The sequence below is a fragment of the Tripterygium wilfordii genome, chromosome 22 (genome assembly GCF_013401445.1).
Source record: "Tripterygium wilfordii isolate XIE 37 chromosome 22, ASM1340144v1, whole genome shotgun sequence".
Classification (NCBI taxonomy): domain Eukaryota; kingdom Viridiplantae; phylum Streptophyta; class Magnoliopsida; order Celastrales; family Celastraceae; genus Tripterygium; species Tripterygium wilfordii.
The window spans coordinates 10,213,577-10,232,867 of record NC_052253.1 but is presented as its reverse complement, the minus strand read 5'-3'; the positions used below and the strand labels follow the sequence as shown (position 1 = coordinate 10,232,867).

General features: G+C 37.0%; 5 protein-coding genes across 5 annotated transcripts; 2 read left to right on the top strand and 3 right to left on the bottom strand.

Annotated features, from left to right (window-relative positions):
- Positions 1 to 70: 70 nt before the first annotated feature.
- On the top strand, positions 71 to 2,829 carry LOC119991619 (DNA-directed RNA polymerases I and III subunit RPAC2-like). Its single transcript, XM_038837982.1, has 4 exons — positions 71 to 235; positions 1,064 to 1,178; positions 1,848 to 1,924; positions 2,491 to 2,829. The coding sequence occupies exons 2-4, from the start codon at positions 1,072 to 1,074 to the stop codon at positions 2,625 to 2,627; spliced, it is 321 nt and encodes a 106-aa protein (XP_038693910.1). The 5' UTR covers positions 71 to 235; positions 1,064 to 1,071; the 3' UTR covers positions 2,628 to 2,829.
- Positions 2,830 to 3,131: 302 nt separating this feature from the next.
- Positions 3,132 to 6,360, bottom strand: LOC119991618. The gene is made up of 2 exons (XM_038837980.1): positions 5,813 to 6,360; positions 3,132 to 3,693 (listed from the first exon to the last, which is right to left on the bottom strand). The coding sequence occupies exons 1-2, from the start codon at positions 6,115 to 6,117 to the stop codon at positions 3,471 to 3,473; spliced, it is 528 nt and encodes a 175-aa protein (XP_038693908.1). The 5' UTR covers positions 6,118 to 6,360; the 3' UTR covers positions 3,132 to 3,470.
- Positions 6,361 to 6,601: 241 nt separating this feature from the next.
- LOC119992289 lies at positions 6,602 to 7,860 on the bottom strand. The gene is made up of 3 exons (XM_038838991.1): positions 7,647 to 7,860; positions 7,229 to 7,558; positions 6,602 to 6,962 (listed from the first exon to the last, which is right to left on the bottom strand). The coding sequence occupies exons 1-3, from the start codon at positions 7,696 to 7,698 to the stop codon at positions 6,793 to 6,795; spliced, it is 552 nt and encodes a 183-aa protein (XP_038694919.1). The 5' UTR covers positions 7,699 to 7,860; the 3' UTR covers positions 6,602 to 6,792.
- A 645-nt stretch (positions 7,861 to 8,505) lies between these two features.
- LOC119990717 lies at positions 8,506 to 10,716 on the bottom strand. The gene is made up of 3 exons (XM_038836787.1): positions 10,370 to 10,716; positions 10,111 to 10,153; positions 8,506 to 9,021 (listed from the first exon to the last, which is right to left on the bottom strand). The coding sequence occupies exons 1-3, from the start codon at positions 10,625 to 10,627 to the stop codon at positions 8,876 to 8,878; spliced, it is 447 nt and encodes a 148-aa protein (XP_038692715.1). The 5' UTR covers positions 10,628 to 10,716; the 3' UTR covers positions 8,506 to 8,875.
- A 6,812-nt stretch (positions 10,717 to 17,528) lies between these two features.
- On the top strand, positions 17,529 to 19,291 carry LOC119991528 (zinc finger BED domain-containing protein RICESLEEPER 3-like). The gene is made up of 4 exons (XM_038837874.1): positions 17,529 to 17,583; positions 17,679 to 17,699; positions 18,033 to 18,676; positions 18,770 to 19,291. The coding sequence occupies exons 1-4, from the start codon at positions 17,529 to 17,531 to the stop codon at positions 19,289 to 19,291; spliced, it is 1,242 nt and encodes a 413-aa protein (XP_038693802.1).

The window sequence follows — 19,291 nt, the reverse complement described above, 5'->3', positions numbered from 1 at the left end:
GGCCCACCTCACACTGCCTTCGGTTTTGGGCTTTCTTTAATTTAATATCCCTTCCTTGTTCCTTCACTGCTTTTCCTCCCTCGGCCTCCGATAGACGTCTCTTCCTCTTCAAGCGCCGCTCCTTTCTCGTGCTCCCGTTTCCTCCTTCTCTTCCTCTCTTTTATATCATCCTCTTACTAAGTTACTAGTTCTCTTGGGAGTTCCGGTGACGATTTTGTTCTTGTTTGTGTGTAAGGTAATCGCTTTACGAATCTCCTTCGCGTGGTTGGTTTGTAATGGGCTTATGGATTTTGTGTCTGGTTGACTGTGATTGGTGGTTCGAATGGTTTGTATTGTCTGTTTGCCTTCTTTTTCATTTATTCGGCTTTTTTTTTTTTGTATATCGGTGATTCGACTTCTTAATTATTGTAAATTTTATTTAATTTTGAATTCAACTGAAGAAGTTAGAAATCTGTGCTGAAATCATATTATTGTAGACAAATGATATTAGGGAGCTGGGAGGAGATACTAATTAATTGATTTCAAATTGAAAATTGCTCTACTGTGACTGTGAATCCTGTTGTTGTTTGGCTGTGTGAGTGGAACAAGAAGAGAGTGTTAGATGTGGGCAGCGAGATTCCAGTCATCCAGTGCCATGAATGACATATTCTAGAGTGAAATTTTGGGACTTTAAGAGTAGAGAGTTCCACTGGCGTTCGCTTACAAATCATTGTTGTAATTTATAAACAAGCCCTAAGGAGAACATTTGAAAGTCAGAGAAGAGAAGCCTGAGAAAGTTTGATTAAGTGGTTGCAGAATTCGGATGGGATAGAGAGGGAGAGAGACATGTATAGTCTATGCTTTTACAAATTCAAAATATAAATATATTTGAATGTTTAGGTTTTTCTTGAATTTACCTTTACCTTCTTGCATGTTTGGCTTTTTATAATTGTACAAGGTTAGGGATGGAGGCAGAAGTCTTTAATAGTTTCAATGTTAGTTAATATTTATGCATGTTTAGCGGGGCATGTGTTTTCCTCTCTCTGGGTGAAAATGTATTATATGTCTTGTTGTTTGGTTCCAGGATCATCAATGGCAGCAGAACACGGCACTTTGACAGATCCTACTAGCTCAACATTTTCATTTATTGATGAGGATCATACACTTGCAAATTCTGTCAGATTCACCCTGAATCAAGAGTCAGTATTCGCCTCTGCCTCCATTTGATGTCCAATTTTATTTTTATCCTTATCATATTCTGACCATCCTTTTTCTTGAGTACATCTTATCCATGCGTGAGATTACCAGCATGTCAATTTTACTAGTCTACCTATTTAGTAATGTTTATTCTCTTTGTAGTGAGAGGTAGATTGATAATTCTCCATTTCATTATTCTATGTTTAAGATGCCTCTTCAAGCTTTAATTCTTCAAAATACACTGCTATGGAATTGCTCTTTTACACAGTAGTTCCTACATGCCTAAACTAAAGATCAATTGACTTCAATATCCCGCCTTTAAGTTTTACTGAGACTCTTGTTTTTTAAATTCTAAATTTCTAATGTTGAGTTGTCAAATTAACCAGAGCGAGGTCCCTGCGAGGATGAGATTGAAACCATATTTCCTTGAAACCTTTCTTTTCTTTGAGTCCTATCATTAAATGTTTAAAGTAGGCAAGTATCAAAACATTCAAAAGTCTAGAATAAATATGGATAATTAAAAGCTTGTCATTCCTTTTGGCATATGCAACTTTACTTCATCTGCAAGTTCCTATATGCTATTATCCTTATTTTATCTCGACGATGTTGGTTCTGTTTGTGAATAATTATGTAACATTTTAACATATGGATGTTTATAACGTCATTTGCAGTCCTAGAGTATCCTTCTGTGGTTACAGCATTCCTCATCCTGCAGATGCTAAAGTCAATATCAGAGTACAGACAACAGGTAGAGACTAGAGTGCATGTCTTAATAGTAACATTAAGATAAATCCATGCAAAATTTTCCTGGTTTTAGAAGTTGACAATGTTCTTCATCCAGTTAGTCCTATTTTCCATTTACCCCAGTAGGAGTATATGCTTAATTCATCTTTATTATCATTTCCAATCGTTGATTTGCATTTTGAACCATTTGTGGTGTTCAGTGGGTAGCAGATGCATCTTAAGTTCCTGTGAATAATGTTGTATAATTATAGGCTCTTTTTTCCTTTCTTTCTATGAAATACACATGCATGGCATTTTCACTAACTGGATGTGGAAAATTATTCACTATGACACTACCAGCTCATAGAACATTACTGGTGGGTGCGCCATTTACCCTCATTCTGCCTCTTTAAAAGCGAAGTAGTTGTAAAGGCTTTGTTCCATGGAGTGTTTAAGATATGTCTATCCACTCTATTACTAGCTTGATAATCATCTTGCATCCTCTGGCTGTCCTTGAAATGATTGTCCATCTCATGCAGTTGTTGGTTTTTTTCTTTTGTGAATTTTGATTTCTTGTTCGGATCTCTGCAGGTGATCCTGCGAGAGAAGTAATGCAAGATGCATGTCAAGATTTGATGCTTATATGCCAACATGTAAGAAGCACTTTCGACAAGGCTGTTGCTGATTTTAAAATGAGCCAGCCCATGGAGACAATGAAGATTGAATGAAATAATGATTGTAGTTAGATGAATTCCCCTTCCCTAATGTTGAATTTAGTTGAAGACAATTTTGGTGAAATTCGCCTCTTTTTTTCCAGAAGATATGGGAAACATCCTCATTGCCACTTGATCTAGTTGTATAGAGAAACCCTGGACTTAAATTGGTATTTTTCAGGGAAAGCAAATATCATATAACATATCCCATCTTTCACTAATAGTGTTTGAAAAGGGAACTTCATTTTTCCATTATTCCCTCCTCAAATCTCTCAATCCAAACATAATCTAATTGTTGTTCAATTGAAAATAGAAAAAAAAAGGAATATAAACGTACATGATAGGTGATATAGAGTCCACATGTACCATTAATTTATCAACTGAAGTGGTTTAAGACATATACTTAAATAGTCAAATTGAGTAGTACCTAAGTTCGAGGCTTCGAGCCCCTACTAGACATATACTTAAATAGTCAAATTGAGTAGTACCTAAGTTCGAGGCTTCGAGCCCCTACTCTAGTAGGCGAAGTATTTAAGACATATATTCAAATGGGTAGTACCTAAGTTAAGTTCGAGGCTTCAAAGTTCGAACCCCCGACTCTTGTTTACCTACCCAAAAAAAGTAATACATTGTACATAAAAATAACTAGGGTGATTAAGCCATATACTCAAATTGGGTTCAATACTCTACTCTCACTTACCTACCCAAAAAAAAAAGTAATACGTGGTATATATAAGTTTTTACAATGTTGCGTGAAGACTTGCAAAAGACAGACCCCCTCCCCGTCCTTCAAGATGCAGGGGAAACCTGTTGCACCTTTGACTAACCAGAGATATCATCACATGTTTTCTCAAGTGTTCATTTTATGACTTTGAAGTGAAAAAGCCAAGAAATGATGAATGCAAAGACCATGCAGGCAAGCAAGAAGTTCATTATGCGGCGGCCATGCCAGAAAGTTCTGTTTTCTGCAACGATTACAGGAGCCAGGGGTGTCGGTGGGGCTACGGATATAGCAGTGGGTGCCTCGTTCACCTGATCACCAGCAACATTGACAGCGGTAGCACCACATATCTCGCAGATCCTGATGAAATATTTGAATCATATTAGGAGTGAATAGATATCTAGACAATATGAGCATAATATATGAAAGATTTATTCGAATCACATTGCCAAAGGCCTACAACTTTGAAGATGCATGGATGTAACAGAAATCGATAACAAGAAAATCCTACTTACTGAAACTGCTTCTAGTTATATTTTACAAAAAATTCTCTACTGATGGCAGATGGATGCAAATTATACATCAATCGCAACCTCTCGCATTGCATCACTCCCTTCCACGATGTCAAGTCTCCCTCGCATTTTCATCTATATCCACAAAGTAATTCTTCTTCATCATCTCATCCGAGCCTTTATCCCAAAATTTTGAGACGGCTACATGAGTTTACGAGAAAATCAACTACGTGTATTCGTTTCCGTTTTTCATTTCTATTTAGGATCATCCTTTTATCAACTCATGTTGAATTCATATCATTTCTTACAACTTTAAGTCATATCTTTTTAGATCATCGTATTCACTTCATACCCTCTCTTATAAAAATTCCATTGATTCTCCGTATCACCGCACTGCTATCTTTACATTGTACATTTCCCATATCATCATAAACAGTTTTCTCACTTCTTCTCTTCAATTGGTGTTACAAATACCTTAGATCTAATAGTCTCATTTCTTATCCTAAAATTTCCCATTTGACCACACAGATAACGAAGCATTCACATTTCTGCTACATACATTTTTTGGATACGTTATCTCGTAATGGCTCCACTCTCAGAAGCATAAATCATCACGAGTCGTATAATTGAACCATAGAATTTTCCTTTCAACCTTAAAGGAATTATTCGGTCGCATAAAACAACAAATGCCCTCCTCCACTTCATCCACCCGTTTTTAATCTTATTGCCGTCATCTTAAAAACTCGAGCCAAGATATTTAAAAACTTACTTATCTCCTATCTAATCGTTCGTTTGTTCATTTGTTTGCTCTTACTAAACTTACATTTCATACATTTTGTTTTTATCCTAGTTAATTTATATAGCCACAGTTACAAAGAATATAAAATGATATCATAAAACTATATAACAATCTTTTACTAATCCCAAAGTATATATTCATTCTGTTCTAATGTGTTGATATCGCCGGCTCAGTTTCCAACAATTTATTGGGGACAACGTGGTATTCTGAAGCTAATGAACTGGTTTGCAACCATATGGTTTGACACAGTGGAAAGATTGTCAAATGTAACTTGGATGGTTCGGTCCAGCTTACAGATCAAAGAAGATTCGATAATACATGAATGAAACATGCTGATAATTTTTAAGAAGCGCTCAACTTCTAGTATTAAAGAAGAATGATACAAACAGATTTTTCAAGGTACAGTAACAATATCTTGATATAGGCTTAAGAAAGGCCAGCTTTAGTGGAACCAATTTGATTATCAAGTAATTGAAGCATATATATATATCCGTTTAGGTACTCAACGTAATGAACTATGAAGGTCATCTAAACAACAAAGTCCAGTAAGCAAACTTTACAGACCATTTAGGATTAAGCTTCTGTCATTCACTTCAAAAACAACATAACTTTATTTTTCTCTTCTCAACTAAATCAAAATTTTATCATTAGCTGAAAGAACTAAGACTGTCTCATCCAATTTTGCAAAAATCCGCGGTATATTCTTAGCTGCAAAATCATGTCAAAAGGAACAAAGTAAATCGTTGCATCGGGTATATTGCAGAGGATTTTTTTTTCCCCCAATATTGCAGGTCAAAAAAAGCACATTCACAAGTTTATAGCACAAAGCAGACAAACAGATAACAAGAGAATCCGTGGTTTGAACCCAAATCACGTTAACTCACGAAGATGCTCAAATTGAACTAATTTCAATCAAATCTTCAACTCACAAACCTAGTGATTGTCTTTGCTAAACGTTTTCTTTCTTCTTCTTCTTCCTTTTTTTTTTTTTTGTAATTCTTTTTTTCTTATGCAAACAGAACATTGACCCAGATTCCAGAACTATACGAACATAATCTAGAACAAAATCACATCTTATATGATGCACAATACACAAAAACCCAAAATTCTGGGTATCCGGAAATACACACAAAGTCTTGAGCGGATAAAGTTGTGGCCTTTTACTTACATGTTCCCCTTGATCTTGAACCATGTTTCTGCACATTTCTTGTGGGCAGCTCCCAGATCACCCTTACAAGAGCAACCCAACTCGATAGCTAACCCATCACAACTCTCCAAACCCAAATGACAAATCCTACAATCTCTCTCCATTTTTTTACCCGAATGCACTTTAGTCTCCAAGTCCACTTCTGACATGCAATCTGATGCAGAGGACTCCCTGTGAGCTCCAATCTCTCCGGAGGACTCGCCGGAGAGGGACAAGGCACTTTCATCACGGCTATTGTGGCCTCTGTAATAATGGGTATTGAACATTTTGCGAGATCCGGGAAAGGAAGGTCTGAAAGAATGAAAAAAGACTTCAAAGGTAGGTAGGTGGTTCCTCGAAAGAAGAGTTTTCAAGGCATGGTTTCTGCTTTGAATTTGAAGGAGCCTCTACCTCTGGAGTTCATTTTTGTGTTTCTCAAAAGTGAAATCAGTGTGTGTGTCTGAAAATGGATAATTGTGTCAGTTTCAGCCTGTGCTGATGAAAAAGAAACAGGGGGAGTGCAATCTGTGTGGGGACATGGTAGAAAAGAGTCTTTTCGGGGAAGGAACTCCAAAGGTTTTTTTTTCTTTTTTGTTTATTTAATTTTGGGATCAGGAAAGGTGTTTTGTGTTATTGTCATTTTTCAAATCTATTGATTTTTATCAAATTGCCATCTTTCTTTGTTGGTTTCCTCTGGAACTACCAATAGCCATATGTTGCATTTCTTGAGCAGCTTCTGGGTCCAATCCATAAACAGCAATAGTTGAAAAAGAGTCAAGGAACTTGTTATTATTGAAAGAAACAAAGTGTAATGTAGTCACATTAATCTCAAATCACAATATCATCAAATTACAACCACGCCATAATCCTTAAATGATTCTAAATTATAAAATTAACAACCCTAAACAGGGGAAAGAAACTAAAAAGCATGTATAAGTAGCAGCTGCAATCAACACAAGTAATCACAGAGCAGATGGAGCAATGTCGTCAAAAAGGTATGGTTCAGCGCTGGGACCAAGGTAATTCCGGGCATAGTATTGTTGTGGTGCTGCTGCATTAGAGGTTTGGAGTTCAATCATGAAACGGTGCGTATTAGCTCTCTGCTTCTCACATGCTAATGGCAAATTAGCTCCTGCACAAGACACCATTTTTTTTCCATTTTGTTTAAATAAACCGTTATATGCAGTAGAAAGTAGAAGTTACTATAATTTTAATCATAGATATTCAATCTGTTTACCAAATTCAAAAAATTGTGTGGATCCCGCACTGGGTAAACAGACTGCACATCTACGACTTAAATGACGGAAAACTGCACTAACTTCTACAGCAAGGTACCTTAACCCAACAAGTGGGAGATTTGGTAATTAAGTTTTATGTGTGTAATTAAATAATGTTTACCTTCTCCAAGAAACAAGTTTGAGTAGAGATCAACAATATTGGGGCAACCCTGATAACAATCCGGTGAACAAAGCTTGGCAGTGAAGTGACGGTCAAAGAGAGAATCCGATGAGATTCCGACAGTGTACCTATCAAGACCACAAGCATTAACACAATCATCGGTTTCAACGACTTCTCTCATGATTCCTTCAACCAAAACCTCGGAAGTCTTGCACTGATGCTTCACAATTCCATCACTATACGTGTCCTTCTCTAACAAGCATCGATTCCCAGATGATGAAACCGCAAACGAACACAGATCCTCCGGCAGCCGCTCGCACACCAGTTCACCTACGCCATCAAAAACAACAACAATGTAAGAGAAAACCAAACAAAATTTCCAGCGATTTGAGATGGGTTTGTGGTTGTTTGTTTGTACCAAGAGCTCCGTGAAAGATCAGCGACAAAGCAAGGAACACAACCAGAGCCATTTTGGTGAAAGAAAATGTGATATTGGCTCTGTTTTTTCTGGTTTGTGATGATTTAAGGGTTAAAAGGGTTGTGGTATTTATAGGAGATAATACGCAAAACTGACGACAATTTATATGTCCAGATAATTAATATGGTATTATATGTAGAATTGGTGACAGGTATTTTGACAGTTCATATCATATTTTACTTCAAAAAAGAGAAGGCATCAGGCATGGTGATCATACAGTTAAGAAAATGGGGTTTTGTTGGGGGCAACGGCAGGTTTGTCTAATTGCCGTACACAGGCATAAGATGTTGATTTCTCTATACATTGCAAACAGAGCCAAACGTTTAAACCGGCATCTGGATGCCTGTTTTGGATGGATTCATTAAGGGTTAAGAGGGTTTTGGATGGTTATGTCTTAATTTCTTTTATCCAAGAAAAACGCAAAAAAAAAAAAAAGGATTGTGATGCCTGTTTTGGATGGATTCATTGAAGTTGGAAATTTATTCTGGGTTTGCCTTAAAAGCCTTTAATATAACTGTTACCGTCTGCAATAAATCTGTTTGTTTGGCTTTGGAATCACTTTCAAAATATCCTTGTAAATGTCTCTGTTTTATGTTGGTGGAATTTCTCTTTATCATTGATACCAAATGCCAAATGGCTTACGGTACTAACATACTACTGTCGTTGTAGATGGATACCACAATAAAAATGACATAAAACAGCCATTTGTTTTCTTCAAGATCTGGTTTGACGGATCCCATCCCTAAAAAATGCAAAGCAACAACCAAGTCATGATAATGACATACAGCACCCACAGAAAAAACCAGTATGTAAGCCCATTATGCATACCAAAAATCAAAGCTTATTGCTACAGCGGAGAGGAAGAGGCGGGGAGATTCCATCAACTACTGCATAAGAAGAGAAGAGGAGGAGAGGTGAATAAAATGAAATGCTAAACTACGTCCTCTATCCTTCTCCCACATTTTCAAATTTGACTAGTTTCAAAGGAAAAAAAATGTTTAACAAAGCCTTCAAAATACATCTGAAAGTAAATTGATACCCGAGCATTACAACATCCAAGGATTGTATGCCAAATGCGTTAAGCTGTTTGAAATTCAGATTCTGCAGTACTTTCAGTTGACTTGGTCAAGTTTGGCACATCCAAAGATTGTATGCCAAATGCATTAAGCTTATTGAATTTCCGATTCTGCAGTACTTTCAGTCGACTTGGTCAAGTTTGGCAAGGTTTCCGTTAGTTTTGTTGAGCTTGGAATGTACTTCCAGCAACGCTTGTGAACTCCACTTATTTTCTTGGGAGCATCTGCAGCCTGCAAGCCTGTATGACACACAGACAAAATTACTCTACCTTCATGTACTATGAAATAACTAGAAAGAAAAAATATCTTGCTATATAGCTTAACTGCGGAAAAAAGGTCCAGTGTTCAGAATTTTCCAAGAAACTACTACTAAGACGATTGTCCTCAAGAACAGGCTAAGGACTTATAGCAAATATCCCATAAGAATATTGGTAATGTTTATGCAAAGTGAAAGTTTCATTCAGGCGGCCCCTTTACAAAGATCTATATTCTATACTAGACTACTAGTTGTTCTGTTAAGAATCAATTGCTAAAATCGCATAAAAAAATTGTGCTTCACAAGTAATGGTGGAACTTGTTCCAACTCCTCTAAACAACAAGCGCAAGCTGCTATCTCAAAACATGTCCCAGGCTCAAACTTCTACTGCAATACATTTATACACATATATTGGACAGGCACCTCCCTGATTGGATCAACCTATAGTTTCTATTTGTACATTACCAATCTTAGAATACTTCCTCTTCCCGAGCACCACGAAGTCCTCACAATTATTCGGCTTCTTATTCCCACTAATTATTATACTGTATCGGTGTCTTTTAAGTTTGCACCCAGAAGTGGTTCAGTTCGCCAAGCCAATAATTCAAGACAAGTGAAAACTAATGAATGGAATTATAAACAATAGAAACAAAAAATACATGATGACCAACATTGCACCACTGCGGACACGACTTCTCAATTTTCAGTCACAATGCCATCAACAGGAATGAGTTCATAAATATAGGCCAAAAACTTAACCAACATAACTACATAAGGTTTTGGTATTCACAAATAACTTATTAAACCTTATAGAAAGATTTAGCTACACACACTGAAGAGAATATGCTGAATATCCACGTATTGAGTCTCTAAGGATTTAGCAAGAAGAGAAATTGCAAGGCAAAACCCTAAAAAAAATCAAATGAATACAACCCAAAAAATAAAATAATTAACGTAAGGTTTTGGCATTCACAAAGATTTAGCACGAAGAAAAATTGCAAGGCTAAAACCCTAAAAAGAAAATCAGATGAGTACAACCCAAATATCAAATAATGGATAAATCAACACTGACCGTCCTTGTGAACTACTCCCCATGCTTTTCCATGCCTACCATCCTGCAACAAACCAAAACCCCGTAAACCCCTAAACCCTAAACTAATCCGAAAATCAAAACACAGGGGAGAACTAAAGTAATTATCTCCATCCCCATTTAGGCGCAGAGAAATATCAATAAAAAAAAAATCTTAATCAAGCTTCGATCATGAATACCCCTAGTATGAAATTTTCTAGGGAAATCGAACAAATAAGAGCCGAAAGTGCAAGAGAGAGACCTTGTACAGATTTATTTTGGTGATCTGGTAAGAAACACCGCTCCAATGGGTTTTGGCCATCTGGTAGCCGATGCCCCAGTTGGGCAAGAACTGAGCCACCTCGAACAGGTTCTTCTTTCTTCGCTTCGGCTTCTGAACAGGGTTTTGGCCAGAACTAGGTGCGGAAGTGCTAAAGCTTCTGAACAAGTTCAATGAAAGCCTCGATAGGCTTAGATTTTGATTGCTAGTAACAGTCCTGTTTACGAGTGTAGACGCCATTTCCCGACCCACTTTGCTCTTGCCTCGCTTTGTAGGCTTCGCTCGGTGTCAAAACCTGCGAGGAATTATGGTTCGATAGTATCAGAACACCCCTCAATTCCTTAAGGATAAGTATGTAATTCATCCCTTTACTTTGCTTTTGGATTAAAAAAACGGCGCTCCTATTTACACCACAGCTTTTATTTATTTCACCCCTTGTTAGATTTAAATGTCAAAAAAGTGTATTTATTTTTATTTGATGAGGACTATTTATACCCCAAAGATGATTAAATACACCCCAAAATTATAAAAAACACTCAATCTAATAACACCTCATGTGACCCTACCAAACTAGACTCATCACTCTTCACTTCACTCTCCATCTCCTTACCAAACCAGACCCATCACTTTTGTGGAGGATGAAGAGTTCGACGGAGGCTTCACCGGAGTAATGGGGACATCAACCGAAGACGACATGTACTCCAACCCAGTAGTTGATGATGAAGAACCCTCATTCGACGAAGATGAGAACTCTCCTTCTCCCTCGCTTTCCCCTCCTAAACCCTATTCGTTTTCCTCTTTTTCTTGTTCTTCTTCTTCATTCTCGTTTTCTGTTACAGCTTCTTCTCATCTTGACTCCTTCAATTTCCATAGGCAAATCCACTTCAGGATTAACTTGAAATCCAAGGTATACTAATTAACTAATTTCATGTTGCTTTATCTTCTTGTATATTGCTGTATTATCCATTGTATTCATTGATGGGTAATTTGCTGTCTTGAACAGGGATTGAGTACCACCAGTTCGATAAAAGAGCCCTTAAGGGTCATGATATCGGGTGTGCCCGCATCCAGCAAAGGCACTCAGTGCGAACTAATAGTTCAGAAGGTAATTCAATATTTCTTTGTTATTAAGTATCAGTAATTGTAAGATTTGGACCCATTGGACAGTTTCTCTTCAATGTGAGTTTATTGGACTGTGTTGATGGTAATGTGAAGTTCATTGTTTTAATTCACTTATCATGAAAGATGCACTCTTCATGCATTGATTTTATGTTCTGGTTTTATTGTTCATCATGGGGTGTAGACTGTAAATTTTGAAAAATACTGAAATTGGGATGTACTGAGAAATGTTATGTTTTAAGTTGGGGTTTATTTAGAATGAGGTAAGCTTAGTTAAGTATGGGGTGCAAATAGTCCTCATCTTTTTATTTTGTGTGACAGGTTTTGAGACATAAAGAAAGTGACGTCAAGTTTATGGTTAAAGTTCTTGTTTTTAAAAAATTTGATTGACACAAAATGATGAATGATATGACAATGATGGTCATTATCACATGGTAACAAATAGACAAAAAAATGGTGGATGACACTTCCACCGTTGATGGCCACATTTGACGCTCAAATTGGTTAGATAAATTTTTTTTATTTATCTAACATAATTTTATTATATTAATTTGATAGCTTAAAGTATGAGAGGAGATAATGATTTATTTATTGAAGGCACATTTACTCATGTTACATCTTTATTTTTCCACTACTCATAGAAATTATGTTTATTATAACACAATGGTTTCAAAATGAAATATAGAACTACTATATTGATTGTATGCTGCAAGTTGTTAAGTATATGATGTAACCCATGCAGCTGCACAATCGTACATATATCTAAACCATTGAATCATAATAGGAGGCATCGGATAACCCTCTGTTAAGGTAACCTGGACGAAGTTTGAAGGCATTGATCGCAGTGGCAGAAATGTCAAGCACTGATCAGAACTAAGAAGATGTAATACGACATTGTACCTTGAAGCAATCAAGTGACCCATGTCTAGCATTGTCATCTAGTTTTGAAGTGGTGCTGGTCCATCTGATTCCCAAAAGTTCAATGAAGTGTAAATGGAACATGACTGATCTTAACCACCGAATAGATCGATATACTCTGCCCAAAATGTCCTTAATTCGTCAATCAAGTTTTGCCAAACATTGATCCATGCATCCTCGCCAAGACCAAGCAACCCAGCAACAGCCCGAAATCCATAATTTCCATAAGCTCTTACGTCTTTACCAACATAATGTAAGGATGTAATTTAGGTGGGAACTGACTAAGATATACATGCCCATGGTCAACCAAACTCGATCTTAAATTCCTTTGTGGAGGGAGTGGTGTAGTATTGTAGAGAGATGAACAACTGTGTCTACTTGATTCCTGAGAATGAAGAAAATCATGCTCAACGTACTCAAACGCAGACCCCTTACTACTAGTAGATCTGTCTACTTTCTTATTTGAGGATGTGTGTACTGATGAATAATTGTATCTACCTAATTCCTTTGAATGATTCAAATGTCCCTGAACGAACTCAAATGCAATAGGATTAGCATGAGTATATCTGTTCACTTTCTTTTTTGAGGAGGGGTGTCCACGAGTATTTATCTTAACAACTGGTTCAAGAAGTGCAGTTAATGATGGATTTATCATTTCCCTTAACTTCCTTAGTAGACGAACTTTACCTGGCCTTGACTAATGCTTAAATTGTTCTGTGAACATCTGTAGGTTGACACGACAATCAAGGTCATCCACTTCAGGAGAAACACATGGTGATAAGTCAAGTTTCTTTCAAAATTTATCAATGCATGATAGTGGTATGGGACAACCTTCATTCATATATATTGCAAGCTCGTGGGCACATGGCAGTCCATTACTTGTACGAACTTTACATCCATAAGAGTAAATGTCTTCTTTGACAACTTTAGACCGCTCAAATTCATCCCAAATCAGATTCAGTGCGTTAATTGAAACAAAACCCCATAACTCTTGGAATTGCTCACTATTGAATCGATGTTGGACCATATTTCTGCTCTTTTCCAAACTAGCTTTTATTGTTGTGAATTGAGATTGGAGGAGCTCATGAATGGATGACAATCCTGACTCCAAACCTGATTGTGATGTGCCCAAACATCATTTCAACTTAGAATGCTAACTCTCAACTCTATTAGTGGTATGGTTTCTGAAATGCATGTGGTATTTGTCCAGGAGGATACGAATAGCTCCTTGTATGGCGTCAACCATACATCTTTAATATAATTCACAACAATGGAGTAGTTTTGTAAAATTACCTCAAGAGTTGATAAATTGTACCGATACGCCCTCTCAATTTTTGATTCCAGTAATGTGTGTCACAAGGAGTAGAATGCATTCCAGGATTGTTTGTCTTGAAATGATTTTTTGCATTGGTTATAACAGCTTTGTCTATGTGCCATCTACATAGCAGTTTCATCACCTCGGAGAATACTTGGACACACGATCTCATCAACGCCAAATCTCTATCGGTGACAATAACTTTTGGAATAGTGCATTCATCCATTGTTGACCGCAAACAATTCAGCGCCCAAGTATAATTGTCAATTTGTTTTGATTGCAAAAATAAAAATACTATACAAAATGTCATCTTCGTTGAAGTCACTCCTACAATCTCAAATAGAGGCATCCTAAACCTGTTAGTTTTGTACGTCGCATCCATCAACACCACTTACGGGAATGAACGTAACAATTCTAACAAGCCTGGATGTGCGAACAATAAATCTTCAAGCACACCAGTATGAGCATTGCTTCAATGAAAGAAAACATACCCATATTGGTGCAAGAATGACATAAGTTGTTGCATTTGTGATCTATCTGCTTTCTCTGCAGTCCGAAACTTTTGTCGTGCATTGTATATGGTTTTAATGGTGGACACGTTGTTCGGATCCCTATTCTTTGATATGTACAAGATGATTCGTCGCTTCACCAAATTCTTTGACATATCTACCATTATATCATTTTCGACGGCAGATAGCCTACGGGCAAATGAATGGCCCTCTATATACAATGTTGCGGAATGGTTATGTGTTACACATAGCACCTTTACCATCCAAGCATCATCTATCTTCAATTTCATCCCTTTCACTCTGAATGGGCAATCTCATTTTTTTGTACCAATTACCCTTGTGGAGGTCTTTTCACCAGTTTTGTAGGTGCCACCACGATCACATTGTAGCAATAATTTGTGTCTCCTCCCGAATCCACCAATCTCTGACCATTTGGTAACAATAACAAATCCCAAATTACGTCCAGTATTTTGAACCCATTCAATTAACGATTGACGTGAATTGAATACCTGAGAATATAATAATTTTGTTAGAAATTATCGATAAATATTATATATTTATTTAGTTATTTAGCGTACCATATCGGTGGAAAATTCATCTGTGACATCAACGTCAATGTTTTCTTCACTTTCATCCACAAGATCAGGTTCTTCTTCTTGTTTTATTTCATTTACCCAAATATTATCCTGCCAACAATATAAATTCACTTTAATCTATGCAATTAATGAAAATAATTTTTCAAAAAATTAAAAACTCATATATTTACCTTATCACTAGAACCACTTGACCATCTTAAATCTTCAGCCAAGAATTTTAGATGATCAATTTTTTCTCAACCTTTGATGAGAGAAGGTGAATATAATCAAAGAAAAAATAAACGGAATATGTATAGAAAGTTTACATATGTTGTTCTTATAATATATTGTATCTATATTATAGAGACACAAATAATACAGGTACACATTTCAACAAACATTTGAGTGTGTAGAATATTCACCTTTTTCATAATCATAAAAGAAATTTTACCGAACAAAAACAAAACAAAATTATCACGTGAACACAGATAGACGAACAAATAATTGTGTTAGTAACACATGCAGAATTAATCACGTGAACATATATATCTGTCTTGTCCCCATCATTTCCCAATGAAAACCAAACTTGTGTCATCATTTGTAAGTGACATTATTTTTTGTTTTTAAAAAAAAGAACAATTAATCACTTTGTTTTTAGTGCCGACAACATTATCAAAGTAACATTTTTTTGTTTTTTTTTTAAAAAAAAGAACAATCATTACACTTTTATGGATTTGACTAGATTAGGGGGTGCCGCAAGTAAAAAAGGGGTGCAAATAGCAACACCCTTAAAAAAATTTCTAAACTTTGTTTTGGAAAAAAAAATCTTTTGTGCTTACAAAAATGATAAACATTAGTTATTATGTCAAAGAACTTTAAAAAATTACTAATTTGACAGTTAGGTGTAATTCTTTTTTAATTTTTACATGTATGACATGGCATACAAGTGGATGTTACCTATCAGATAGTGACACGTGACAATTGATGATAAGAAAATAAAAAAAATATCTAATAAAAAAACCCTCCATCTCCGGCGATCTAACTCCATCTCCAGCAAAACCAAATCTCAAAATCAAATAAAAACCTCATCTCAACCTCCTTCTCTGGTGACCCAAATCGAAAACCCTCAACGCCACTATAAAGAAAGATGAACTTTTGTTGCACCCCATAATTTACTGAGTACACCTCAATTTAAATAAACTCCAATTAAAAACACAACAATTATGAGTTCATCCCAATTTATGTCTTTTGTGTTTTTTTAAAGTACACCCCAATTCCCAACCACTTTGCTCCACCACCACCAGGGTCTCCTCCACCTCCTCCACCGCTGTCGTCGAATAATCTGATTTTCGCAAACCCAAAAGAAGCTTCCATTTCATTCACACACAGCACTCAATTAATCTCTCTATGGCAAACATATAGGTAAATCGACTAGCCCATATTGTAAACCAAGCATTTGATTTAGAATGTGCTATGGAAACAAGAAGATATTGTAAGCCAATCATTTGCCGCATCTATACATAACTGGAGTCGTAAAAACTTGTGCCAACAAAACCCATAAAGTACAAAGAAACCCACATAGAGACTACATGACGACGTCTACCCACTTCACGAATCCTTCCCTTCTTCAATTGAACCGCCGCCGCGAGCACTGAATCACCTTGCTGCTGTTGTCAAGTAAGGGAAGAATGAGAAGGAGAGATTGATAGCAGGGAAGATGGAGAAGGAGGAGGGATAAGATTTGGGGAATTTAGGGCAAAATGGTGGGTTAAGTGGGGTGTTGATAGATTAGGTTTTTTGCAAATTAATGGAGTGTATTTAGTAAAATAAGGGCTGCAAATAAGGTTCATCATAAAGAAATGCCCAAAATTGATAATATGTTGACTTGAAATCAACATATTGTCAGAAGTGAAATTGCTCATTTTGATTAAAATCCCTTCCCTCAGACGGATCTTCCCACCTAATGGATGCTACTATCGTTGATCGTGTTGGTGTAATTTCACTCAGTGTTGGTGGTGTTGTGGTGTCATAGTATCTGGACTGGATTGTAATTGGTGTTGGAACCATGGATAGACTTTCCTAAGCATGTGAAGCTTGGAAATGGTAAAACCATAGCTGGTATTAATGTATCCGGTAGTGTATGCTGGTAGTGAGAGTGGAGGAAATGGGTATTCCTCTTCTTTGTGCCTTGAAGCCTAAAGGTTTGTTGGACCCAAATTTCATATCTACATGCTGATTGTCCCGTCGGTAACACAAGGGACGGAGGGAGGAGGAAGAAGAAGTAGGGGTGGAAGAAACCGAACCAAACCATTTTGTAAACCAAAAACCGAATCGAAATTTGGGGATTGGACCGGTTTTTCGGTGTAGGAAATTTATTTTTTCAGTGTTCGGTTTCGGTTCAGGTTAGAAAAATAAATTCCGGTCTAAAACCAAAAAACCGAAGTATATATATTAAGTTATTTCACTTATTTATAGTACAGTATTGGCCTAGTTGTTGTTGCCCACGCAAATATATAACCCAAGCCCTTGAAGCCCATTAGGCATTTAGCCCAGTGCAAGAGATCAGACATTCATACTTGAGACTTGAGAGTGAGATACTGAGATTGATAGATCGTGACTTCATCATCGTGAGACTGAGTCAACCTTAGAGGAGAGGTCATCAAGTCGAGTTGCGCCGTTGCCCGTTGAGGGTTGGGGCCGTGCCCATGTGCGTCAACGTCATACTCTCGCAGTCGTTGCAACTGGCCTCACCGACAAGGGGTATACCCTTCAATCTCTGACCTAAAGCTGTTGTGCAGTAGACCCTTCGATCTCCGACAGTATGTGTGCTTCTGTTATTGGGTAATTTGCTGTAGACACTAGACAGTGTGTGTATTGTATGCAGTAGACATTATGTGCCTATATTTGTATTTGATATTTCTTTGTCTTTAACTTGTTAGTTATTCGTATTTCTTTGCCTCTTAGGTGTGCTTTCACTCTTTGAACTGCAATCAAAATATCAAATACTTTTGAGTTTTGTCTCTTTCTTCATTTCATGTTTGACTTTAGCTTAATTGCTTCCCAATTCCCACTCTAAGAAACATCTTGCAAAAGACCAAAAGCTGTGTAATTGTGTATCACGTGGTTTACTTGTTTTATTTGACTAGTTTATACTGCAGTAGACAGTAGCTATTTTACCATGTTTATGATTGGATTTCAATATTTTCTAGATGTCGAGCTCTCAATCGTCTCTGTCAATAACTCATTTGACAATGAAGTTTCAATGGAAGAAGAAGAACTGCCACAACAAGTGGCAGAAGGTGGGGGTGGTGGTCCTAGTGAAGGACTTGGAGGTGAAGGAAGCTCTATGCCTACACCAATCACCCTAGAAAGTGCGGGGACAAATCAAAAAAAGCGAACAAGAAAAGTATTGAATGAGAGGTTTGATGTGTGGAATGATTTTACTAAGTCCCCAAATCGAGAGACATGTTCTTGCAATCATTGTGGGATTATATACAAGTGTCACTCATCGAGGAATGGAACATCCACACTTAAGCAACACTTGACGCGATGCAAACGTAAACCTAAGGCAAGTGGTCAACAAACAGAGTTGGCATTCAATCAAACAGGGAAGGGGGATGTTTCCACATGGAAGTATGATTCGAAGGTCATTAATGATGAATTAACTTGTATGATAGTTGAATGCAAGTTGCCATTCAAGTTCGTTAAGCATCCACGGTTTAAGAGTTTTTGTGCGGTATTGTGTCCAAGGTACAATCCTCCTACAAGGCCTACTGTTAGGAAGAAGGTGATTGACAAGTATGATGATATTACCAAAACATTGAAGAAGATTTTCCAAAACAATGGTTCAAAGGTCTCTTTAACCACAGACACGTGGACATCACAGCAAAGGCAAAGTTATATGGTCATCACTACTCACTTCATTGATAGTGACTGGAATTTGTAGAAAAAGATTATCAACTTTAGGTCAATTACTAGCCACAGAGGTGAGGCTATGGGTAGAGTAATCGAGAACTGCTTAAAAGATTGGGAGATCAAGAAGCTTTTCACTATTACAGTCGATAATGCCAGTTCCAATGATCATCTTGTCAACTACATGAAGAGGAGATTTGCTAGTATCGCACTAGGTGATTATGTGCATATGAGATGTGTTGCACACATAATCAACCTAGTCGTTTCAGAAGGCATGAAAGAAACAAGTGATTCTATTAATCGAGTTTGTGCTGTAGTTAAATTTATTCGAGCTTCATCTGCAAGGATTCACAAGTTCAAAGAATGTGTAGAGATGGAAAGAATTAAAAGCAAAAGCTTGTTGTGCTTCGATGTGTGCACTAGATGGAACTCAACTTTCTTGATGTTAGAAGCTGCTCAGAAGTTTGAATCTGCATTTGAAAGATTTGAGGAGTTAGAGCCACATATAACGAGTGAGCTATCAGTAGAAGGTGGGATGCCAAAGCAAGAAGATTGA